At 51.1% G+C, this 26,368-nt stretch overlaps 1 protein-coding gene across 4 annotated transcripts in view; it reads left to right on the forward strand.

The window, feature by feature from the left end:
* OPCML (opioid binding protein/cell adhesion molecule like) overlaps window positions 1-26,368 on the forward strand; it is a 283,978-nt gene that overhangs the window by 248,234 nt on the left and 9,376 nt on the right. For all 4 annotated transcript variants that reach the window (XM_065697247.1, XM_065697248.1, XM_065697249.1 and 1 more), the window contains one exon: window positions 14,827-15,059. In XM_065697247.1, the coding sequence (XP_065553319.1) occupies window positions 14,827-15,059 (233 nt within the window). The remainder of the gene's footprint in view (window positions 1-14,826; window positions 15,060-26,368) is intronic.

Raw genomic sequence — 26,368 nt, forward strand, 5'->3', positions numbered from 1 at the left:
AGCACCATGCCTGATGTGAGCCCGACCCTTCCAGAAGCCATTGATGAGCCATGACTCAGGAGGATGCTCCGTACTCTTAAGAGGGACTCTGGAGGAAAGGCAGCAGAGCAACAAGTGCTGAGCTACCTGCTGGCGCTTGGAGTGGGATGTGAGCTGGAGCAACGCCTGGCTCCAGCTCCTTGGCACCGCTTGGCTCCATGTTTGGAGCTTTAGGTGAGCTCCAAACCTGGTTGCTGGGAGGAAGGGACCTTGTTAGCAGCCTGAGTGCCTCCTTTTTGGTGCCATCCATCTCTCCCAGTCTTGTCCCCTTGGCAGCAGGTTGTGCCTTGTGGTGCCAAGGTAACGGGCTTCATGAGCATTATACAGCTTGAAAGAGAGATCAAGAACAGGAAAGGGGGTGGGAGCAAAGGAATGATTTATGAGGCTTCGCTTGGCCAAGCAGGGCATTCTCAGCATATTCCAAAATAATTCAGCATCATCTATTCCGCCTGCAGTGGGAGCTTGGTGCGGAAAAAGAAAGGCACAAAAAAAGGCCAAAACCACATAAAAACCACAGAAAGCCCCTGGATGGGATGGTTTGAGCTTGAAGTTTCTTTTGTCCCGAGGGTGGTTTTCTCCTCTCCCAAGTCCTCTCTGTAAATCACTCGCTGATGTTGGATCAGTGGCTCTGTCTTTCCTGCAGCCGCTTCCCCTAGGCCTCCCCATGCATTGAAGGGATGTAATCACCACCTCCAACAGCTTGAAGGACACAAGCTCCAGAGCCGGGAGGACGATTCGTAGTGAATAATTTAGTGGATGAATTTAAAGCTTTTGTTCTCGTCACAAATTACCTGCGAACTGTATGGGAAGGCTTTGATCATACAAATTCATTTTACAGCATCTCTGGCTGCCAACAGACCCACCTACCTCCTTAGCTGTGTGTTAACCAGTGTATTTTTCCCCTGCACATCAGCGTATTTTCGGGGTGGGCTGCACCCTGCCTGTGCCTCTGATTAATAATGCATTTAGGCTTTAATTCCCAGCATAGGATTGTGCCTTGTCTGGGTTCTGCTGGATTTTGGAGGGTGGTGTTTGGAAATGGGGATGAACCGGTGGTGAAATAGGGATGTTTGGAAATAGGGATGAATCGGTGGTGAAATAGGGATGAATTGGTGGTGAAATAGGGATGTTTGGAAATAGGGATGAATCGGTGGGGAAATAGGGATGTTCGGAAATAGGGATGAATTGGTGGTGAAATAGGGATGTTTGGAAACAGGGATGATTTTTTTCGCATCCCCTGAATACCACAGGGTGTTTGCCAGCCCTCCAGGCATTTTGCTTTTAGCTGGAAGAGGATGAGACGGGCACAGGATTGGGATGCAGGCAGCGACGGGTGTTGATGTGGGCAGTGACGCACGGCTTGGATGCAGTTGATGTTGCCTTCCCCCTCCTCACCCCATCAGCTCACCCCTCGCTCCATCAAAAGGCTTTTCCCTGCATCCCCTTTGTGCTCAATGCAGACGGTCAGATCTGAGGCTCTCTTCGAACCGAGTTTATTTAGGGCTGGGGAATTCAGCAGAGTGCATGTGAAGGAGGCTGCAGGCACAGGAAATGAAGGTGTAGCGCGCTCCGAGATCAAATTATCCTGCTCGGTTTTCGGGAGCGGACTCGCCGCAGCCCCGTGCGAGAGCTGCCTCCTCCTCCTCCTCGGCTCCGCTTATATCCCAGTCCCCTGGCAGAGCTGCAAATGCTCCCTCATCAGGGCTTGCTCTCTGTGCTAATGGCCCTCTATAAATAAGCCCCAGGAACAGTGATAGAGAACGATCATAAAAGGCAGGAGCATAAATTAGAGCCGATGTTATAATAAACTAGACAAGCCCTTCATCGAGGGGGTTATGTTTCTCCTTGAGTCGGCAGCTTTGCCAGGAGAAGATGATTCCTGCATGCCTTGCGCCTGGCTCCCTGCTCCATAGGTGCAGCAGAAATAGTTGGCATCACCATCCCCTTATTTCAGTGTTCCGGGTAAAAAAAGCCTTGGGAATTTCCCAGAACAGCTCTCAGCTCCCCTTGTTCAGGTCCTTAGTGTGTGACAGCACCACAGATTGACTGTCCAGGGAGGCTTTGGCCACTCTTTGAAGCTATAAATGAAATGGGATGTCCCTGAGTGGCTGAGATTGCCCTGAACCTCCAGGGAGAGTGGAAGTTGTTTCATCCAGCTCAGTGATTGTCGGCAAACCTCTGATGTTTGACCTCCAACCCTGAAGGGAGATGGTGGAGTATGAAATAACAGCATCTCGGCATGGATGGAGAAGCATGTGTGGTACCTCTGAAAGGCTGCTGCTTCCCTTTTACCCTGAAGCATCTCAGTGCCTGCAAAAGCATGCGCCAGTGCCTGGCACGCAGGCTTTCTTCTGTGCCTCGGGAATGCTATTGATACTGTGCTGAAACTCCTGCCTCCCCCAGTGAGTTCATAGCTGTCTCTTTGCATCATGTCCTGGATGGCTGGAACTTGGCAGAGAGAGTGGAAGCATCAGAGGAGCCACCCACTCCCAAAGTGCAACTTGCCTGTGTTTAAGTTGCCTGAGAGATGCAGGGAGTCTTGTTATGGGCATGGGGTTGCTCAGGGCTCTGGTCTGTGACCCACTGAGAGCAGGAATGGGTCTGGCAGTGGGGATGCAAACCCCCTGCTCCAGGCTCTGAGCTGGTTTGCAGCCCTGTCCACCCATCCTTTCCAGTCCTTGCAGTGAACTGCAGGTGGCATGCTGAGGATGGGGACCCATCAGCAGGTTCCTGGGGAACAACAGGCTCTTGTGCTCTGAACGTGCTGCATTTTGGCTTCACAGAGGCACGGATGGGAAGGAAGGGGGTGAGGAAGGAAAGGAAGGAGGCAGATGGAGTCAGAAAGGGAGGGTAAGCAGGTAGGGTCTGCTTTCTGCTCCGTGCTCCTTGCGTGCTCTGGCCTGAGCTCCCTCTCGTGTTCAGCTGCACATTACTTCTCTATTGCTCTCTGACAGTCCTCTCCGGGATGCAGGGATGTTCAGCCTCTCCTACCACATTTGTGCTGCAGAAGCTGGACCCTGCTGGCTGCAGGCTTGCTTTTCTCCACCACCAGAGCATCCCCCCTTCTCCCTAGTGCAATTACAGCGTTGAAGGCACCTCCAGCTCTTCCAGTTATTCCCGGATGCTCAGAGGAGCTCTGGTGAGATCCAGGCATCCATAGTGTTGATCGTGCAAGGAGATGCAGGTGTGGGATGACGGGCTGGGATGCTGTGCCATGCCATGCCACTGCAGCATCAGTTCCTTCCGAATGCTTCCTGTCCTCTCTCTTTCACCCATTAACCCCTCACTGGTCTCTCACAGGATTCTTTTCAGCTCCATTTCCTCACCATTCCTTTGGATCCCCCCCTGAGCTCTCCTCTTGCTGCTTCATCATCCCGGCTGGGATAGAATCTGACTGTAGGGTCCCGGCTCCCCTCGGGGTGTGCTTGCCCCCATCACCCATGTTGGATCAGGAGCTGCCTGCCCTTGGCACAATATGTATTCCTGGCCGCTGGGGTGCTAATTTGCAAGGGCCATTACTCAAAGGAAACATTCAAATGGCTGTCCGTAAAACAGAGCCTTTATCCGTGCCTCCCTCTCAGTCTGAATTCCCTGCTCCAGGTACAGGCTTCCTGTCAAGCCCAAGAGCCAAAAGCAAAGATTTATTGATAGGTACCTTGGCTCTGGCCTGTCTTTAAATGATGTCGCCCTCAGCCTGTGCTGAGAATAAACTCAGGGCTATTGTAGAACTATCAAATCATGGAATGGTTTGGGTTGGAAGGGACCTTAAAACCCATCCAGCCCCAATGCCCTGCTATGGGCAGGGACTCCTTCCTAGAGCAGGTTGCTCCAAGCCCAGGTTGAACAGAGCCTTGGGGGACATGCTCTAGTGTCCCTGCCCATAGCAGGGGGTTGGAACTGGATGATCCTGAGGTCCTTTCCAACCCAAACCATTCTATGATTCTATGGTGCATCCCTATCTCTCAGTGTCTCCGTTTCCCTTTATGTGGTTGCTCCGTCTCAGCCTCTCCCAACCTGCTGTGCTTGTGGGAGGGCAAGTTTTGCCCTGTGGTGGCCACCTGAATTCCCTAGGGTGGGGAGCAGAAAGCCGGGCTCAGCGACGTGCTGGATCCTCAACTGCTATTTGAAGGGCTGGATTTCACGCTGGGAGCAGAGCCGTGGCAGCGGGGGGAATCGAGAAGCCACGCTTGTCACCGGGGAGGAGATGAGATGAACTTGGGGCTTTGCTTGTTTATTTCCCATAGATATTTGTGTGTATAAATATTCCCTGTGTGTGCCAGACGTCGCTGGTGTGTCGCTTAATGCTGGTGCATGGTTTGACCTGGTGCTTTCCCGGTGGGTGTGATGCATAGTTATTAGCAAGGCAATGGGTAGGAAGGAATTCCTCACTCCTGCAGTGTGGCAAAAGCTCCCTCAGCACCACTTGGGCTAATAGGAACAATAGAGCCCAAGCAGCGAGGCTGTGACCACGTCAGGACCCGCTTTTTCCTGGGTTGGGATGCAGACGAGATGCTCTTGGGATGGTTCCAGCAGGCTCCTTGCAGGAGCCAAAGCCAGTTCCCTGCCTCAGTTTCCCCATTGGTAGCGATGCTGTATAGTAGTGATGTAAATCTCAGTCCTCAGCTGAGGGAGGGGAGTGCCAATTCCCTTCATTAATAAGCCCAAAGTGCTTTGATATTTTTAGATGGAAGTGCCACGTATTGATATAATATTACTGTACCTCATTTGACTTCCTTCTCGCTTGCGAGCCCCCTCTTGATCCCGTTACCTGCAGGAACAGTTTGCTGGCTATATTTTATCATCTGAATATTTCAATTAAATGACTTTAAGGGAAAGGGAAAGGCAAAAAAAGCCTCCGCTGAAGTTGGAAATGATCACTGTAGCACTCCAACTTCCCTCCATTCCCAGAAGGTTAATTGAAAGGCAGCCATCTTGGTGACGTTTAGACAAATGAGGATAATTATGTGTTCTCCAGCTCTTTGAGAGGTTAATTGCTTAGATGTACGAAGACTTGAAGAACAAAGAAGGAATAAATCAGCAGCAGGACTATGATCTGATAATGTAATTTGGGATATTCGTGGACAACTCAAACAAATAAACCCCCTAATTGAATGGAGTTGGGTAGCTGGGACTGGGGATCCGGCCCTCAGTGATGCTCAGGAAGGGACGGGTCTTCACCTGGTAGTTGTTATCTCTGTATCAGTACCAGTGTAGCAGCAGGACCAGAGCAGCGATTGTCCCCCTGTGACGAGCACTGGTGAGGCCGCACTTTGAATCCTGTGTTCAGCTCTGGGCCCCTCACTACAAGAGAGACATTGAGGTGCTGGAGCAGGACCAGAGAAGGAAATGGAGCTGGTGCAGGGCCTGGAGCACAAGTGTGATCCGGAACGGCTGAGGGACCTGGGGGTTCAGATGGAGAAGAGAAGGCTCATGGGGGACCTGATGGCTCCCTACAAGTGCCTGACAGGAGGATGGAGCCAGGTCTGCTCCCAAGGAACAAGGGATGGGACAAGAGGAAACGGCCTCAAGCTGCCCCAGGGCAGGTTTAGATGGAGCTGAGGAACAATTCCTGCCCCAGAGGTGCTCAGGCATTGGAAGCAGTGGAGTCCCTGTCCCTGCAAGTGTTCACACACAGTGCAGCTGAGGCTCTCAGTGCCATGGGTTAGTGGTGGCCTTGGCAGTGCTGGGGAATGGTTGGACTTGATGAGCTTAAAGGGCTTTTCCAACCCAGTTGATTCTATGATTCGTGGTGATGACTTCTTGATCTGGTGGTGCCGTGCAACTATTGCCCAGCTCCATAGCAGAAAGCATCCAGCCTTCATCCTAATAGATGGAAAGGAAAGGGGTCATTCAAGGCTTAGGGGCAGTGAGCAGATGATTTCCTCTGGTGCCTTATTATACTTTGCCTAATTGCTGGTGAAATCTCTGCAAATTGGCAATTCTAATCTTGGGCCGACGGCTTACCCAGGTCACTTACAGCACTCCTGTTTGGCAGGAGCGCTGCGTGGTGTTCGCTATGAAATACGGCTTCACCTTCCATCAGCAGAATTCCCTCTTTTGAGTGGTTATTAGTTCTGCCTGTGAGGATTCCACACCTAAATCTGCAGCACCAGCCTGAAGGCACCTGATTTTTTAATTCCCTTCTAATTTCCTTTAGTGATTGGGGTGAGGATGCTCACGTCCAGGTCAGTTGTTCGAGATTCGGTTTGTCTGTCTGTTGGCTGCATCCCACAGGGATGGGTACATAAGGTGTTGGAAGTGATGCCCAGGTATGAGGGGTATGGATGGAGGGAGCTGGTTTTCCTCTCCTCCTTCCCTGCACATCTGCCCACTGGCATTGCAGCATGGAGCTGGGGGCTTGGAAGGTTTGGGCTTTTATAGAAGGCTCAGGGCACTGTGAAACACCAAGTTTTCCAACTGGGATCAAACACCACTTAATTTGTCAGCTGGAAGGGTCAGAAAAACAGTGCTTTTTTCCCTCCACTGTGCTTGGGGGTGAAACATCTTCATCAGGCATCTCCTTTCCCCCTCTGCTCTGTCCCTGTAGGAAGGTTGAATTGATTTCAAATGAGAAAATGCCTCCTCACCCCTAATGCATGAGAAGCCCTGAGCCTCGGTGTCTGAAACACCACCGAGTGGTTTTCCCACCTATCTGTCAGGCCTGTCTGCAGTTGCAGTTGAATTCGCTGTATTTGCTCTTGTATTGTGCATTAAGATGCAGCGAGTTTATCCAGCAGTCCAGCTGTTTTGAAGATAATTACTACAGAACTCAACCTGATGTAAAATAATCCTCCCGGGCAAGCAGCCAAGAGCCTGAGACTTATCCTCCAAAGACTGAAACCTCTCCATTACCCTTAAGAGCTGCAGAGATAGAACTGGGTGTCTCATGACAAATATATTTTTGGTGGAATTACTGGGGGGTCTGGAGAAGAGTTTTCCTTCCTCCTGACTTCAACTGGACACAGTGACCAAGAGCGTGAGGACCACATGCAATGGTGACATGGGCAGGTTTCCATCCAGAGCCCCAAGTGCCATCTCTTCCCTAAAGGACCCGTTGTGGGGTTGTCACCATGATCCCTTCTGCCACCCCTCTCGCTGTGTTGTCACCCTGGGATGGCTTTAGGTCAATTTTCCCTCTCTGCAAGCCAGGGGCAGATGTAAAGTCGCTTTACTCAGGGTGTACAGGAGCTCCTTCTGTCACAGATGCCCTTGGCCTGAGTTTTAATCATCGTCCTTTCTTCTTTTGTGACTGTGGGATACTGCTGGAGCTGCATCTACCTTCTCCTAGGATCAAAGCAGCCCCCTTGCCCAGCTGAGATGTCACCAGTCCCATCAGGATGCATGAATCATAGCGGTTGGAGCCTCGTATTGCCATGTGTTAATTACCAGTAGTTAACTACATGCCTAAGTGTGACAGAGGAGTGGCTATTTTTGTCTCTTCTTGCTTGGAAAGTCAATGAAAACCTAGGAAAAAGCAATAGCAAGGGAAAATCCAACTCCAAACCCCACCAGAGATGTAGAGGGCTCCAGGTTTGGCTTTGCAGGCATGGTCAGGGCTAAACTCCACTGTTCTTCTCCTTTTGATTGAAGAACACTAGAAATCAGTCGGGGCACAGGTGCTGTATTGTGTTAGATTAGCACTGATTGAATCCATACACGGGCACTGATTGAGTCATGGGGCTGTGCTGGTGCTGGAGGGGGGGAATGTTGCTGGATCGTGGCCCTTAATCAGCATTCTCCAATGGTGGTGATGGGGTTGGTGGGTGTCTCTCGCTCGGTCTTTTTCGGGATGTAGTTCAGAGCCCCAGTGTAGGGAGAGGGGAATGTGGCAGTGAGAAGAGGGGTCTCCTTGCTGTTTTCTAGGCAGGTAACAATCCTTTGATGCTAAATGCTGGTAGGCATCAGTCATCTCTTTGGAGAGGAGCTGGAAATGTTCCAGCCTTCTTCAAACCACAGTGGCCATGAGCAAGATGGAAATCAGTGCCCTGCTGTGCAGGAGACTTTGGAGAGAGAGTGCTGTCACTTGGGTACTATTTTGGGCAAGGAAAGATGCCTCTTTTCCCATGTCCACAGTTTTCCTGGACTGGCTGCTCCAGCTCAGTGCCTTCATTTTCATCTCTATTTGGTAGATCAGGTGTTGCCACCAGCATCGACCAACTCTGATGTTAGCATTTAAGTGCCACCTGCGCTATAAACACCTCCATTGATTTGCTCTGTCCAAAGTTCTCTTTATTTCTCTTGCTGCCATCTATTTCTTTATGAAGATTTCTCTTAAGCTAGTAACTGCTGTCAGCCATCAGGGCTTAAGCAAATGCCTTCCAGCCTCCCTTGGGGCTGCAGAGGGCTCCTGAGCAGACCCTGAGTTGTCAGGGTATGGACGAGTTGTATCCCAAACAAGTGACTTAGAATGGGAAGATCAAGTGGGAGCTGAGAGCAGAGCATGCCCGAGCATCCCACCCCATCACACCACTCCTCCCATTGCCAATGATGCTGTCAGGGCTGTGTGTGTCCCCGCAAGGTGGAAAGAAAAGCAATAAAGAGGGAAAGAAGGGCTTTAGGAAAGGATCAAAAAGCTTAGCTTGTTTTAACAGAGCTGACTGGGCTTTCTGGATTTACTCCATGGGGAGCATTAATTCAGAGTATCCCACAAATGGCTTTGGGGAGAAGATGTGGTACCTGGGTCTATGATTCCCAAAACAGGGTGCAGGGCCTTCGAGGCCAAAGGGGGTGCAGACCTCTCCACAGATTAATGTCACCTTCAGCTCAGCCACAGTCCAGCATCAGGCCATGCTTTGCATCCCTCAGGTTGTCACAGAGGCCACTGAAATCCTTTGGAAGTCGGGGCTGCATGGAGAGTGTTAAGTCTGGACTTGGGATGCTGAGCGCAGACAGCTCCCGCCCTCCTCATCATCTTGTTATCAGTCTAATGTCTGGGAGCTGCAGTCATGGACCAAAACACCATTAAACTATCTGAAATGGAGCAACTCGACAGCCCCTGCCCTCGCAGGCTTATTATCTTTGCAGATGGATATTTTATATTTAGCAACCTCTAATGTATCAGTTGGGGCTTGGATTTGTCACGGGGAGCAGCTTCTATTCTAGTGCTTGGGAGCGTCAGGCAAGCTGCTACCAAAGGGGAACCTGAGAGCAGCTTCCAGTGCCTAAAGGGGCCAACAAAGATGCTGGAGAGGGGCTTTTGACAAGGGCCTGTAGTGATAGGAGAAGGAGTAATGGGTTCAAACTGAAACAGGTTACATGGGAGGAGAAATTCTTTACTGTGAGGGTGCTGAGGCCCTGGCACAGGGTGCCCAGAGAAGCTGTGGCTGCCCCATCCCTGGCAGTGTTTAAGGCCAGGTTGGACACAGGGGCTTGGAGCAACCTGCTCTAGTGGAAGGTGATAGAGATAGAGAAAAAGACAGGATAGAGAAAAAGAGTTTAGGGTAACCAGGCTTCCTGAGCATCCCACACTCTTCTGTTTTCCCATGGAAGACATGGGTGCAGTGGCAGGGTGGGATCACCAAGCAGTGAGGACTGGATGGGAGGTGGTCATGCTGGGTGATGCCAAACGGCACATCCTGGGTCCCCTCTGCCCTCAGAGCACCGGGGTGGTGTGGGGATGCTGTGAGACATCCCATATCCGAGCACTGGAATGGATGGGAGAGGTGGGAGAATCAATACTGAGGGTGCCTTGGAGAGGGTGCCAGTGGAAAGGATTGGGAATAAAGACAAAGTGCTTCCGCCCTCTGCATGGAGAATAAATATCAGGGATGACAGTGAGGGAAAGGCGGGCGGCACAGGCCTACCCTCGGGGAGCTGTTGTTCAAGACCCGCCGTCACACGCTGCAGATGCCATTGTCCCTGCAGCTGATGTGACGCGTCGCATTGTTGGGAGAGGATTAGCAGAGCCGGCGCATGTTGATGGCCTGCTTCTAATTTGCATCTTTAACGAAGTGGGAGCCCAGCCAGGTTCTGTTCTTTTGTGTTTACTTTCAATGATTACAAATAAATCTCTGCTGCCTTTGCTCCAGCTTCCTGGAATAAAAGGCGTTCGGAGCCTGTTAACCCCATAGCTGGGGCGAGTAGCAGAAGGGAAGGAGAAATCCCATTAGGATTAGGCAACTGTAATTAACAGTTTCTTCTCAAAGACAAGGGTGCTGGGGTGTTCCGTCTGCCCCTGTGACAGGTTCTTTTGGGTGTTAACTTCCCAGGATGAAGCAACACCCTGTCACTGCTGAGGGGCTTTGCTCCCGTTGCAGGTGAGCTAATTTAGCCACTGAAAAGTGGGTCATCCAGCCAGTTTGGGACTGGTTTTGGCATCTCCATTTGTCATGTTGACAGGAAGCGTTGCCTCCAGGACAGAAAAGCAGTTTGGGGTTGAAGGGCTATAGAGGTATTTACAAGTAGAATGTTGTTGGTTTGTATAAGGAAGGGGGAGGGTTTGGGGTTGATCCAAGCACGAGCATCACCCTGAAGGCTCCACACTTGGGGTGAGAAGTGGTCTTCTGGAGTGCTTGGGTTGTGCATTGACATTTTGGGGTCACCAGCATCCCATCCTTTGGGATATCTTGCCGAGAGGGGTTTGCAAGACTTGCTTTGTGCCTCCAACTCTTCACCTGCCATTTATTCTTCCAAACTAGTGCCAGAAAACTTGTGCTGACATTGGACACAGTATTTCCTTCACCATGGGGCAGATGGTGGGGGCTACCCCAAGCTTTGCCCTCATAACTCGCCTGAAGCAGCAGTGATAGAAAGGTCTGTGATGGGGACAGGGAAAAGCAGGGAATGAAGGTGGCACAGCCAACACATAGGAGAAGAGCTGTCAGTGTCATTGATGGGGCCAGGCAGGACCCTGCTGCGGGAACGACACGGGGGTCTCTCCTAATAGATCCAGGAGGAGGGAGCCGATCGCTTTGTGCCACCGAACACAAAGAGCGCATCAGTGGCGTTATTTGTATTGTTGACACTAAGTGAAAGAATTCCTTGGCAAACTTCACAATTAGCATTTAAGGATGAGGAATTGGGGCAATTAGAGGGGAAACGGTGCTGCGCCAGTGGCCCCGGCTCCCTCCCTCGTGCATCTTCTTGTTCTGCTCTGTTCAGGTTCATCGCCCTCATCGCTCCAGCAGCTCTTTTCCTCCCTGAGGGAAGGGATCAAGATGGGTCTTGGGATGTGGCATCTCCGGGAGGCCACATGCATCACTGTGTGCATTGCCAGCATCTGAGGCACCCCCACAAGCTGCTGTAGCACAGAGAGGTCATGGTGGGAGGCAGCCAAAGGGCTGCACGTGGTGAAAAGTCTCTGCTCAAGGGCAGAGCATCTTAGGCAGAAGCTCTTCCCTGTGAGGGTGCTGAGGCGCTGGCACAGGGTGCCCAGAGAAGCTGTGGCTGCCCCATCCCTGGCAGTGCTCAAGGCCAGGTTGGACACAGGGGCTTGGAGCAAGCTGCTCCAGTGGAAGGGGTCCCTGCCTGTGGCAGAGGTTGGAGCTGGATGAGCTTTAAGGTCCCTTCCAACAGAAACCAGTATGGGATTCTATGATCTCAAACTGGGTACACTGGGGAGGTATTCAGAAGAGAAAGGGCAGAGCGGGTCTGAGTGTGACAGAGATGGAGGAGCAGATGTGTTGGGTGTTATCACATGAAGAAGACCTGTAGAAGAGAACTGGCATAAGGTGGGTGTTGGGGTTTGGGCTGACAATATCAGTCCCAAGATCTTCCCCCTGCCTTGCTGATGGTTTTTCTCCAGGTGAACTGCAGATCCAGGATGGGTTTATTTCCCTCCCATCTGACAGGCACTTTATTGTCTTTGGTCCCTTCCGGACTTGTGAGGCAGGGTTTCTTCTGGAGATGGATGTGGCGCCTTAAGGAGACTGTTAATGGGGGTTTGTCTTTGTTCTTAATTAGATCCCTTGAAGGGAAAACCTCCTGGCCCGCTTTATTCTCCAGTGTTGTCAGAGCTTGTCTGCTTTATCTAAACACTTTGCAGAAGTCTCTTTACCTGTTTGCTTACTGGAGACATTATCATAATCCTGGTCAATTGGAAAGAGGTAGCAGGCGAGGGAGCTTAGCAGCTAATGGGGATCATTCTCCAAGCCAGGTAAAGAAGGTAGAGGGGTGTTGCTCACCTTGGGGTGTTGTGTATTTGCCTTTGAATCCTTTCTGTGCCAGCTGATGGAGGATGGCTCTGTTCTGACACCTTGCCAGGAGGCACAGGAGGGCTGGTTGTGAAGCAGGGTGGTTTGTCTGGTTCCTCACCACCTGTAGCTGCAGGGCATAACCCAAGCTCTGGTGGAGAGGAGCAGGATGCTCAGCAAGCAGAGCCAGAGGGATTCAGTCCCATGTTAGTTATTGGGTGACAGCAATTGGAGTGAGATTGAGGGATGGGGAGAAGGAGCCTTCACCTCCTTACTCTTGGCATGAATCTGTAGGAGCCTCCATTTGTTCCTACCCATTTATTCCTAGTGGTTTAGAGGCTGGTACCAGTAACTGGGAGCTACGAGTAAGGGTGGGTGATGCTGTCCTTGCTCTTCCTTGTGTGCATCCTCCCATGTTATGGGCATCCCTGTGCACTTGGGATCTGAGCTGAAAATGGGAGCTGTGAATGCAAAATGAGTGACTCCAGTCCTCAGGGGTCCCTGAGCATCCACATTTCCCTGGGAAGCTCACCCAAAATGTGCTGACACAGGGACGTGTTTGGTTACGGCGTGAGCTCCTCATCCCTCTCCCTTTAAACCCTAGTCAGTGTGCTTCACCCCTAATGAGGGAACCCAAGAGCCCCTCGCAGGGCTGTAGCCTGGCTATTTATGTGAGCACAGACATGCAAGTTGTCTGTTTTACATATTGCTGCCCTGATTTTTCGGTGCACGCGATGAATAATTTACAGAAGCCGTGTGTAAGTATCTCTTTATTATTCATTATAATGAAGTGAGACAGCAGTAATAGTCCACTAGACTGGAATCCCCCAGGGCCGAACTTAACTTGGCTCTGCTTAGCTCTCCCCCAGTTAATTTGAACAAAAGGAGGGCTCCGCTTCCCGACAAGGATGCTGCTCGCTCCGGCGGAGCAGAGCCAGCGCCGCTGCAGGAACCGGAGCACGTCTGCCGCCCGAGCAGGCTCCCGGCATTCCAGGCGTGGAAAGCCATCCGTCTTTCCCACCATCCCTACGTGATGCGGCTGGCGGAGATGTACAGCTCCAGCAAGGGGAGCATTATTCCTTTGCAGGAGGATGTATGGCTCGTGGCTCTGAAGCCAGCGCCTGGAGGGACCCTGAAACATGCCAAGTGTCGCCCCTTCCCTCCACCCAATTTATACTGTCGATCGAGGTGATGCTTTGCCATCCCAGCAAGGGAGGCATATAACACCCTGAAACCTCTGCAGGAGAGGTGCTGCGGTGGGGATGGGGACAGGGACAACCCACCGGCCCATCTCTGAATTTACAGGCATGGGGAAAGGGACTTGTGTGAGGTTTTGATTGACTGTAGGTGCCTTTTCCTAGCGTCTTGGCTGCACAAAGCTGCAGCAGGGATGCTACTGCTGGCACAAGCTCACATCAAGCTTGATTTTCATGGTCTGCTAGGGGAAAGCTTCCTTTCTGTGGTCCTTGGTTGGGAAAGATGAAGCTCCTGAGAGGTGCTGGGCTCTTCATTTAAACAAATCCTTGGTGGTTTTGCTGCTGTGGCAGCAGCAGAGAGGCCACAAGTAACAAGATGGAGAAAAATCTATCAGACGAAATGAAAAAGCAATGTTCTGCAGGAACATTTTAATTCCCTTTTTCCCCTTCCCTTCCCTCTGTTCTTTGCCAAGCATAAGTCAGCACCACGGGCCGGAGCTGCTGCGTCTCAGAGCAGGGAGGGTGGGAGCCAGGCAGGAAATAAATCACAGCAACAACCGCGTTGTGTTTTCAAGGCACTTGTAGGATTTACAGCTGCTTGTCCAAATGTTCTCTTCTCTTCCCTGTGCGCTGGCCCCAGCTGTTTCTCTTCTTCCCCTCTCCCTGTGTGTACTGTGGCCCCTGTGCCCCAGCAGCGGGCGTATCTGTCACCCTGGGGATGGCTCAAGGGCCATGCTGACAAGCTGAACCGTCAGCACATTGACAGCTTCATCTGGAAGTCTTGGTATGGAGCAAGGGTAGATTGAGGAGGGGAGGTGGACATGGCTAAGATGAGATCCTGCCCCTTCTACTAAAGCTTATTGAGGCCACATTTGGAATGCTGTGTCCAGTTTGGGGCTTCTTAGTATAAGAAAGACAAGGAGCTACTGAAGAGGGTCCAGTGAAGCCACAAGGATGCTCAGGGGTCTGGAGGAGAGACTGTAGGAGCTGGGCCTGGTTAGTCCGGAACAGGCTGCCCAGGGAGGTTGTGGAGTTTCCTAATCTGGAGACATCCAAACCCACCATGGACACGTTCCTGTGTAACCTGCTCTGGGTGGCCCTGCTTTGGCAGGGGGCTGGACTGGATGATCTCCAGAGGTCCCTTCCAACCCTGATGATTCTGGGACTGTATGGCTATGGAAAGTCTGTGTAGCTTGTGGATGTCAAGCAAAAAGGATTTTTGGCTCTTTTTCTCTAGCTCTGTATGAAAGAAAAAGATGTTTTTTTGATGGACCTGCTGTTTCTGCGGTGATGCAGGACATGGGGACAGGGCAGCATGGCCATGGTGTGTGTCATCTCCGTGCCTGCATGTGATGGGGAGCTCCTGTTGTGCTCGTGTCTGCTTTTTGGGAATGGGGGTGCTCATTGTGTGATCTCTTGCAGGTTTGTGACTATCTTGTCTCTTGTCTCTTCATTTGCAGATGTACTGTTGATGACCGGGTCACACGGGTAGCGTGGTTGAACCGCAGCACCATCCTGTATGCCGGCAATGACAAGTGGTCTATAGACAACCGTGTGGTCATCCTCTCCAACACCAAGACCCAGTACAGCATCAAGATACACAATGTGGATGTTTATGATGAAGGTCCCTACACCTGCTCTGTGCAGACAGACAATCACCCCAAGACTTCACGCGTCCATCTCATTGTGCAAGGTAGGTGTTTACATGATTCATGGTGTTGCTGAATTGACTGTTGGATATAGGAAGCTATATGGACTTGGGAAGGGTTTGGAAATGCCATCTTGGTGATGGAGATGTAGGGATCAGACCAACATCCATTGCTTCAGAGATCGAGTGGTGTGGGAATGGGGATGTGCTGGCTATGCCAAGAAATTGACTTGCGTCATCTCAGCATCACTGTGTTGTATGGCCATCACGTGTAGTAGAGCTCACCTAAGGACTGGAATAGGGTCTGGTGTGTCCTGCTGGGAATTTGACCCGTCTCCATTGCTTGGGACCATGTTGCTTGGCTTGGCACCTTGGGAAGCAGTCAGCAAGGCTCCTGGGCAGGCATATGAAGATGCTTCAGGAGAGCAGAAAGTGAAGCACAAGGGTCTGTGAGTTTGGGAGAGGAGGCAGATTGCTTGAGAGGCTCAAAGTCACTGCACAGCCATGAGGGGCTTTTGCAAAAGGCTTTGGAGGTTGGTGTAGCAGATCCTGTTGGCTTGCAAAGCAGAGTTTCTCTGCTGGGGAGGATCTGGGTACCAGCAACCCTGTAGTACTGTGGTGGATTCCACTCCATATCCTTGTGGCTTTACACCAGCTCCCGGCTTTTGTCCTGCCTCTAGATTAATTTTTCAGAGTTAGTGTTAGTTCAGGTTAGATAAAGATAATGAAAGTTTCCTAATCCTCTTAAAGAAGATTTATCTGGCTGAGTAGAAAGCTCTCAGAATACAATAAAGCGTGTATAAAACCAGGACCTAATCTTGCCTTTAATTTCAAACAGCTGATGGGTATTGATTTAGCAATGAGCAAATCTGAAACATTTCTCAGCCTCGACATGTCTCTGAGAAGCTTCCTCCCCTCCCAGCATATGTATGTATTTATATATCCTTCTCATTTGGAAGAGGCAGGGTTTGATTTAGGCCACCCAGCCAAGGGGTTTTCCTGCTTGGGCTCAACAGGAATGTGTTGGAGAGCCCTGACAGAGGGAACGTTTGCCTTGGGAAGAAGTCTACATCAGGGACTGTAGTGATAGGATGAGGCAAGGGGTGATGGATTCAGACTGAAAGAGGGGAAGTTCAGGTTGGAGATAAGGAAGAAGTTCCCTGTGAGGGTGCTGAGGCGCTGGCACAGGGTACCCAGAGAAGTTGTGGCTGCCCCATCCCTGGCAGTGCTCAAGGCCAGGTTGGACACAGGGGCTTGGAGCAAGCTGCTCCAGTGGAAGGGGTCCCTGCCCTTTGGAACTGGATGAGCTTTAAGGTCCTTTCCAACCCAAACCAGTCTGGGATTGTGTGATTCTAAGAGCAGAGCTCAGCTCTGCTGGGAGCATCCCCTTTCACTGGGCCTTTTCCTCCTTTTTGAGCTGCATGTGAGCTGTGTCTGTGAAGTTTAATCTGTTTATCCTGTCTGCTCTCTAAGCATGCTAATCCATCCTGTCAACACAGGGAAGCATCCGAGTGCTTTGCACCTCCTGGAATCAGGTGAACTGGCAGCTCCCACTCCCCTTGTCCTGTTTTCAGAGCAGGGCTTGCAATGCAGGCACTTCCCAGGCTTGGATGAGTGAAGGCGAGGGATACGTTGCATCCAGAGCATCTGTTTGGTTCTGAGGCACTCCTAACTGCTCCTGGAAAGGCTCTTCCCTGCTGTGGGCATGTGGCACATCCTATTGAACAGCTTCTGTGCAGCAATGACTGTGGTTCTCAACTGTGTTGCAGAGAGGAGCTGGAGTTCTGTGGTGATGCAGGTATAGGTCAAGTGCTCCACACTGAGAAGTTTCTCTATTTCTCTTTTGATGCATTAAGATCAAGCCACAGGTTTTACTTAAGTGAGGCTGCTGTGAAAGTCCATCTGTAGGTGCCACCTTGCTGTCCTGTAGGTGGTAGTGGTGGCCCAAGCAGCAAATCCTTCCCTTCTCTGTCCTTGGTCCTGCTCCAATGCAGTTCCTTGGTGACTAAAACGCGCCTTCTGACCAGTCAGCAGCCGTGTTCAGAGCAGTTCGTTTCTATTGGTATTGTGCAAAGCTCTAAGTTGGCTGGATGGACTATTGGCTCTTTGTGTTCAATTGGGTTTTAATGGTGCTCCTGCCTTCCCCCCCAGCAACCCGGTGATAAATCTGCCACGGAGCTGCAGTCAACAGTAAATGTGTCTCTTAGTGTTGCTATTAATACACCTCTTGGATTGGATCATAGCAACAGCTGTTAACAAGGGTTTATAAGAGTGTAGGTGGCAGGAAGCCAAAGGGGTTTGTTTTGTCTCCCTTTTCCTCCTTTTTCTCCGGGGCCATCTCGTGACGATGGGATGGAAGCTTTTAGGAACACATGTGATGTTTGTGGCATGCCAGTGTGTTTTAGGGAGTTAGGGATACAGAGAGAACTGGCATTTAATCTCATGTAAGTAGAAGATCGTAGAAGCATCATAGAATCCCAGACTGATTTGGGTTGGAAAGGACCTTAAAGCTCATCCAGCTCCAACCCCTGCCATGGGCAGGGACCCTTTCCACTTGGAGCAGGTCACTCCAAGCCCCTGTGTCCAACCTGGCCTTGAGCACTGCCAGGGATGGGGCAGCCACAGCTTCTCTGGGCACCCTGTGCCAGCGCCTCAGCACCCTCACAGGGAAGAGCTTCTGCCTAAGAGCTCATCTCAGTCTCCCCTTGGGCAGGTTCAAGCCATTCCCCTTGGCCTGTCCCTACAGGCCCTTGTCCCAAGTCCCTCTCCAGGTTTCCTGCAGCCCTTTAAGGTATTGTAAAGTGAAATGAGTCTTCTCATACTCCTCTTGTCATAATTTGCCTGAGCAGAGGATGGTGTGGGGCTGGACCTCAGATGAGGCCTCCTGCCTCTGGTATGAATGCTGGCAATCTTGCAAGGATCAACCAGGAGACCTCCCTGCATTGTGTTGCAAAGTGGTTTCAGTGTGTGGGGCACCGTAGACCACAGGCAGAATACATCCATGCCCCCTTGCTTTCAGGACATGGGGTGTATTTCAGTCTGAAAAGTGGACCTCAGGGTCGATGTTTTGGTTAAAGCTGTGGCTTTTGTAGTCAGTGTCCTCCTCGTAGTTGACACTGTAGAGAGGAGAGAGTATGTGCTGAAGCAGCATGGCATAGCATAGCATTGCTTTGGGATCCACTGAGCTCCCTGGATGATGGAGCTTTCTGTGCTGAACAGTGCAACTTTCCATCCCTATCTGGCAGTGGTCTTTGGTATTCCTCAGATGTTCTCTGCTGCTGGTGTACGTAGAGAAACCTCCTTTGTGCAGCCTTAATCCTACTCACCATAGATTCTTCATTAAAACATCTCCTGGCTGTCAGCGTTGTTACTGGGAGCTGCTGGTTGGTGCAGTTCATTTTCCCATTCCAGTGTTTGCTGCTTTCCTCATGCTGAGAGCCAGGATGGGTTTCAATGGACCATGGCCTTCATTTTCAGTAGGGAAGTTGTCATGTGGATGGCTTTCCAAGTGCACCTAAGGATGCTCTCTAGAGCTGTCTCATGTCACTTGTTGCATCCGTCACTTCTCAAAGCATCACTGATCCACGTGTAGCTCCTCACCAAGCATCTCCAAAGCAAATTGAATCTTTCTTTCTGCCTTCTGATAACAATGAGCTCCTCAGGTCTCTGACAGGGCAAATCCCCCACCCCATGATGGCCCCATTGAGCTCTTCTCTGATGCAGACTGAGCTCCGGGCTCCCCTTGGCACCGCAGATTTCAGGATGTCTGCAGTCAAGCTCGCTTTTATCCCACTGCCTTTGATAGCCAGGCAGGAGCTGAGACAGTGACACTTATTAAAACCTTACCAGGAGGCTGATGGGTGTGTGGTGAGCTGAGGAAACACAGGGAGAGGCTCAGCTGCCTTAGGTTGTAGGAAAGACCCAGTGATAGGCTGTAAGCATAGAAAGTGTTTATTAGAAAACATATTTTAACTGCTTGGTGTTTAAGACTTGGTGTGAGGAGGGGGGTGTGTGGAGTACAGAAGCAGCCTGAGGAAAGGAAAAGGGGAGAGAAGGGAACGCTTGCTAGGTAGGGACCTTCAGAGCAGGCTCAGCTCCCTGCTTGTGGGATACTTACCCCTTACCAGGTGGTGTGGGGTTTTTTGATCTACCTAAGTCTCTGTCACAGAGGACAAGAGATGACTGTCTAAGATGACCGTATCTAAGTATGATAGAGAGGACAAGAGAGGACGGGCAGTCAATGTGATGTTGTTGGTAGATTCCTGTTGCTTTATGTTGTGTGCTGGGCTGGCAGGATGTGGTATGGATGGGGGAGCAACTGCCCTCCATCCTTCCTGCTGCAGCGAGAGGATGTCTCAGGAGGAATGCAGCTCCTTGCACCGAGGTCTCCAAAGGCTTAGGGCTCAAAGCAGGCCCTCTTGGCATTTTTGGAAGAAGTGCACAGATATTACTGGAAGGTGGCTAAGGTCTTCAGCCAGGGTGACAGAGACGTGGGATTTCTCCACTCTTGGCAATGGAAGTTGTCCTCAGGTGGGGTGGCAAAGTGGCCAGTGATGTTTCGGCATGTGCTGTATCCCTTTGCCTCCGGGTCTAGCCAAGTGATTTGAAGCCACTTAGGCTTGAAAGGCATCTTCCCGACAGGAGCGAGGGCCCAAAACATGGTGTATGTGTAGTGTTTAAAGTCATGTTTTATGTCCTTCTCTGAGGACATCTGAGTGGACATCATGCCCCTGGCCCATGCAGTGGTGCCATGCAAGGTGTCATCACACCAGCAGGTCGTGGGGAAACACTTTTCCTCCCAAGATGGAAGCAGAATGGGATGTGCCATTGTCCTGGGTTGAGCAGCAGCAGTCATTTTTCTCCTTCTTAGGAGCTAGTACAGTGCTGTGTTTTGATCTTTTGGCCTTGGAACAGTGGTGATAACACCGATGTTTTCAGTTGCTGCTGGAATGTTTGGTCTGGCCAAGGACTTTCTGAGCCTCATGCTCTGCCAGGGAGGAGGGGAGGCCGGGAGGAAGCAGAGACAGGACACCTGACCCAAACTAGCCAAAGAGGTATTCCATACCATAGCACGTCATGCGCGGAGGGGGAACTGGAAGTTACCTGGAAGGGGCAGGCTCTCGCTCTTCGGGGGGGTCGAACTCGTTCGGCGGTGGTATCGTATTCTCTTGTTATTTTCTCTTATCAATATTATCATTGGTGGTAGCAGTAGTGATTTGTGTTATACCTTAGTTACTGGGCTGTTCTTATCTCAACCCGTGGGAGTTGCATTCTTTTCGATTCTCCTCTCCGTCCCTCCAGGAGTAGGGGGAGGGCAAGAAGGGGTGGGGAGTGAGCGAACGAAGTTTGTGGTTGGGTTTAAACCACAACAGGCATCCAGGCCCTTGCATGTGCTTGCAGGACCAGAAGCAGAGCTTGCTTCCACCCTGGAGCTGATGGTATCTTGTGGGAGCAGGAGAAAGCAGGCAGTGCTGGAGGCTTACCTGGAAGTCTGGATGCATTTCTTCAGCATCCCACTCTGTTTGGCTATTGTGAGCTGAAAGGGTAAGGACAGGATGCTCGGGAGTATGTAAGGGATGTAAGATGTGGTGCTGGGCCCCAACCAGGGTGGTACAGATTGAGGTTGTGGCTGTTTGATGAGGGATCCCAGAGGTGATGGGCTCAGTGGGAAGGAGCCCCGCTGGGGCTTCCAAGTCTCCGCAAAGAGCATATCGTTGTCTGGAGAGTGATGCTTGCGTTGCCACAGGGGGTGGCTGATAGCCACAGGTCTCACCTAGCACAGATGGAAAGGAATCCTTGTGATAAGCAATGTCCTGTCTTAGGATGGGAAAAGGGGTCCAAAGGAGCAACCAGATCCGTATGACACAAAGAAGGAAGATGCAGCAGTGAATTTGTAGCTGAAGGAAGACTAGAGAATATCTGGAAGGAATAGCAAAGATTGAAGGAAGAAGGAACTGGAGGGGGAACAAAGCCAAAGAGGATGAATAGAGAAGCTCAGAGAGTCATAGAACAAAGGGAAGAGAGAAGTAAATGTGAACACGCAGGAAAACACTGAGCATCAAACGGGGATAAATGAAAGAGTAATGAAGGAGTGAGGGCACAGGGAGCGAGAAGCAATGGAAAGGAAACAGCAGGTCCTGCCTAGGTGGGAACAACCTTAAAGAGGACATGGACCTGAAATCCAGATGGGGCTATGGAGGAGGGATGGGATGGAGAACACCCAATGAGTCCTTGGCCTCCTGTTCTCGAGGCTTCTGAAAGTCAGGGAAAAGGATCCAGTAGGACATGCCATGGGATTGGGAGCTGCTGAAACAACAGTGGGGTGGTGGCTGATGAATTACTGCCAAAAGGGAACATGGGGAAGAGGGGGAGAACTGGAGATGTTGTTTCCCCGTTCTACTGCACTCTGGCTTCCTAATTGTTCATAAAGATGCCAGCTGGTTGTTACACAGTAGGTAGAACATTAGGAGTTCGGGTTGATGGATTTCACTGGCTCCAGGTAAAAACCTGGAGCACAAGGGTGCATGGCAAGGAGTTGGGAGATGACCTAAGATAGAGTGGTCAATGCCCATGTTTCGTTCTTGTGATGGTTTGTGAGTGTTTAGTTCCTGACGTGGATGGATTTTGCATCCCCTCTGGCTTTTAGATGCGTTTGTGTTGAATTCCAATGTGGGAGAGATGTGGTTGCTGAGGGAATGAATAGCAGCCAGGCTGGCAAATCTTGTCTGCACGGCACAGAGGATGTGTCTGAAATGTGGTGATCCTGTCCCATCAAAGGAGCACAAAAAGTGGGTTTTGCTGGGGGAAGGCAGTGAAAAGGGAATGACCTAGAGAAGGGGAAGGGAAGATCTTTTAGTGTGGAGAAGAGAAGGCTCGGGGGGACCTGATGGCTCCCTACAAGTGCCTGACAGGAGGATGGAGCCAGGAGGGGCTGGGCTCTGCTCCCAAGGAACAAGGGATGGGACAAGAGGAAACGGCCTCAAGCTGCACCAGGGCAGGTTTAGATGGAGCTGAGGAACAATTCCTGCCCCAGAGGGTGCTCAGGCATTGGAACAGGCTGCCCAGGGCAGGGCTGCAGGCACTGGCCCTGCAAGTGTTCACACACTGTGGAGACGAGGCCTCAGTGCCATGGGTCAGTGGTGGCCTTGGCAGTGCTGGGGAATGGTTTGACTGGATAATCCTAAAGATCTCTTCCAACCCGATCGATTCTGCTTTTCCAAGCTCTTCCCTTGCAAACGAAGTGCCCAGACTGTGTGTGAGGCAGTGTGTGGCACATAGCTCTCTTGCCTGGGACATTTCACATAAGTCATTCTGCTGAATGAGGCACTTAATCCATTATCTTGATACACTCAGCTTTGGATGAGCCTCTCAAATTGGGCTGTCATAGGAACAGGTTTGATGGGAGATGATCATCTTTGCTGCTGAGATGCAGCACTTTGTTCAAATTCCTCATGTCGCCTCGCTGCCCCCAATCACTTCCCCCCAGGCTAGATGGGATGTGGGGGCACTTTGCATGCCTTCATTTCTTCTCTAAGGGCATCAGCCCCAAACAAGAGCTTGCAGCATCACTGGCACCTTTGTGCCGGTTTCTGTAGCCAATGAGTCCCTGTGCTATGACTCCTCTGACAGCTCCATCCCTCTTACACCAGGGAGGCTCATGCTGATCTGGAGGCACTGGGCACTGTGATGTCTGTGGAGGCTATCACCTTTCCACAGCGTGCTCAAGATGGGATGTCCCCTTCTGTGGGCAGAGCAAGCCTCTGCGAGGACCTGTCCCTTGAGCAGAGGTGGGTGATTGGTTGTTGTCTGGTATTATGTAGAGCCTGTAGGTAGCCATGTGTCATCTCACCCTCCTAAAGGTGTAGGAAGAGGTCTCATTTAATGGACTAGGAGCCAAGGAAGCGGAGGAGGAACAGAGGTTGCATGTGTCAGCTGCAGCGCTCAGCCAGGCTCTGCACTCTGAGGCGTCCATCAGGAATGATCTGGTGGCTAAATATAGTCCAGGGCCGCGGTGAGTGGCTCCGGTCGGGATCGATGTAAGGAGCAGCTGGGAAATGACTCAGCTTGCATGTGGTTGTGTGCATCAGCATCACATGTAATCAGTGGTCACGCAGTGATGCCTGACGTGCTGGATCTTCCCATGTGGTTTAGCAGGGAAAAGGGGTTGCAAGTGACATGGACTGGACCTGTGCTCTCTGCTGAGGTGGTGGCTGTCCCTAAGCACACACTGGGGTGTCTGCTAGAAGCACACGAGGCCCAAGCTCTCTGGTTGCTTTTGTCCCCATATGGGGTGGCTGTGGAGCACATGCAGAGCCTGTGCCCAGAGGAAACGCATGGACTGGCTGGTTTTGGGAATGTCACAGGGATGACTTGGCTATTTGCAGCCCCTGGTTTAGGAGGCGAAGACAGGGACACTGTGTGCTCCAATGGAGAGCGAACCGCATCAAGCAGTTCAGGTTTGGCGCGGTAAAGGAAGGAGATAAATCACAGGCTTATTGTTATTGAATTTAGTGGCATCGCTTTCACATTCCATTTCTCTCGCCGGCTTTCCAAGCAAACAAGAAATTACAGCACAAATGTATTCTTTTTGGCCTAGCAAACATTATGCATTAAGTTACTTGTGATTAATACCATGCAGGGTCAAGGAAATCCTCTGTGGGCTGCTCCCCGATTCCTTGGGATTTAATCTGTATTCAGTTTGCTTCTAGTCATAGTCTTTTACAAGGAAGGCAGGAGTATGAACAAGGAGGGATAGGGGCCTTGTTAATATCTTCTCTGTCTGCTTGTTAATATGTTCACCTGGTTGTTAGTATGTTTGTTTCTTACATATGTAGTGCGGAGAGTAACAAGGGATGGGACAAGAGGAAATGGCCTCAAGCTGCACCAGGGCAGGTTTAGATGGAGCTGAGGAACAATTCCTTCCCCAAAGGGTGCTCAGGCATTGGAACAGGCTGCCCAGGACAGGGCTGCAGGCACCGTCCCTGCAAGTGTTCACACCCTCTCAGTGCCATGGGTTAGTGGTGGTCTTGGTGGTGCTCGGGAATGGTTGGAAGCAATGATCTTAAAGGCCTTTTCCAACCTGGTTGATCCTATGAATCTATGGGTTACTGTCCTAAGTCATGGGTATTTGCTTTGTAGGGGATGGAGGGCAAGTAAATGTAAAGAAACAAAGTGAATCAAGGAAAGCATGCTGTCAGTAGGGAAATGATAGGAATAGCATCCATAATTGTGCTGGCTGGCTGTGAGATATTAGCAGGGCTATGTGTGGCCTTTGGTGACCAGGAGAGCATTAGGACTGGGCACCCATCCCTGATCCCAACCGGTCCCCATCTCAAGGCACAGCAGCTCTGGCAGGATGTGCTTGTCAGGGCAGATCTGTGTGTGCTTTGGCTGTACCCACCTCATGGTGTTTACAAGGCACAGCAGGTCGGTTTTAGCTGCACAGTAATGTTTGGTGCTGGATCCATCCCTCCTGCCAGCACTCGCATCCTTGCATTTGCCTGGTTCCCATCCGCTCATCCCATGGGATTAAACCTGCTAAAGGCAAATCCAGTGCGCCCTTGAGATGCTGTTGTCCTCGACAGCTTGACTGGTAGGATCTATAGAAATGTAATCAAGGTCTTTAGATGTTCTTCTCCAAGTCCTGGTAACCTCATAGGCAACGATCGCTGTCGTGGCAGGGTATCGAGCTGCATCTGCCCACTGTGTCAGCATCCTTTGCTAAGGGAAGGGGGTTAGGGCTGATGGTAGTGGCATTTTCCTGCACAGGAGCAAAAGTACTTCTGTGCCTGGGAGGAGCAGAGGCTCTCATCTGTGTCCAGAACACTTGTTTCTGCATGTCACTTTGTACGTGTGGTTTAGGAGTCAGGGGATAGGAAAGGGATGCTGACTGAGCTGGCAGAGGGCTGGGAAGCTCCAGCTTACACACACACACACACACCCCTGCATGTGTGACCCCTTTTTCAGCCTGGGAGAGAGTAGCCCTGTCCTAGGGTTGTATTGCTGGAGCACAGACAGACGGTGATGGTCCTTGGGGGCAGCCTAGAGTGGGACAGTCCTGGCTCTGTTCTGAGCAAGCGGCACCTTGAGTGTTTGGAGTTGGTTTTAGCTGTCCTGGGGCACCTGCCTTCCTCTGGCAGGGAGCACATATATCTAGTAAGGATGTGAGCAGAAGGTAATGTCTGTGCTGTGTTTAGGGTTATATTCTCTGCCATCCGTGGTTGGCACAGCCTTTCAGGCAGCGGAGTGTAGAGCAGGGGGTCACCCTACAGGGGTACCTAAGGAGAGTGCGATGGCTGTGATTTTGCTGGTCCTGCACCACCCTCATCCTGCTCCAGAGCTTCTGTAGGAAACAGCACACATAGAATAGCCAGGCTGCCTTGTGGAGCAGGGGTAGACATCCTGGCATCACACCAGACGCTGCCCTTTAGGTCTAGCACTGCTTGTGAGGAGCGCTGGTTTGCAGGATTGTGAGTGACAAGGGCCCAGTGGTGGGAGGGTTTTTGTGGGATGACGTGGTTGGTTTTAGATGTTCCTGGTACCTGCTGAGGTGCTGCTACTGATAGGGCGAGGTGCAGGGAGGCTGGTAATAGGGGATAACGTCATCTCCTGGTCCCAGCGAGGAAGGGCGATCAGAGCTCATCGGAGTCAACTGGCACTGCTCTGAGTGTTAACTACATTTTCCAGCAGTGCACACTTTTCATTTCCAGATTGCTGCTTTCCCCCACCCCCCCCATGAAGGACTTAAGCAATCTTCCTTGCTATAACAGACTATGTACTTCTGTATTCATGTGTTGGGCAATTTACTGCCTTGCAGGGCACATCTGGCTGCAGAGACTGGTCTGTGTCCCCACTGTAGCTTGTCCCACTGAGGGAGGTAGTTGAGAAAGCAAGTGGAGGGTGTTCTGATTAAGGTTGGAATAGTTAACTTGCTTCCCAGTAGCTGGTACAGTGCTGTGCTTTGGATTTAGTCTGAGAATGATGCTGATAACACAGTGACGTTTTAATTGTTGCTAAGTAAGTAGTACGTACCCTGATCCGAAGACTTCTCAGGCTCGTGCGTTCTGCCAGTGAGGAGAGGCACAAGAAGCTGGGAGGGAGCATTATCCCCTTTTAGCTTTATATTCTGTACTCATGTTTACTTCCCTTATCATTATTATTATAGAATACATTATTATGTATTGTCTGTTGTCTATTTCATATTGTATATTGTTAAGTTGTGGGCCCCTCCCTGCAAGAGAGACATTGAGGTGCTGGAGTGGGGCCAGAGAAGGGCAATGGAGCTGGTGCAGGGCCTGGAGCACAAGTGTGGTGGGGAACTGCTGGGGGACCTGGGGGGCTCGGTCTGGAGAAGA

The sequence above is a fragment of the Lathamus discolor genome, chromosome 17 (assembly GCF_037157495.1).
Source record: "Lathamus discolor isolate bLatDis1 chromosome 17, bLatDis1.hap1, whole genome shotgun sequence".
Lineage (NCBI taxonomy): Eukaryota > Metazoa > Chordata > Aves > Psittaciformes > Psittacidae > Lathamus > Lathamus discolor.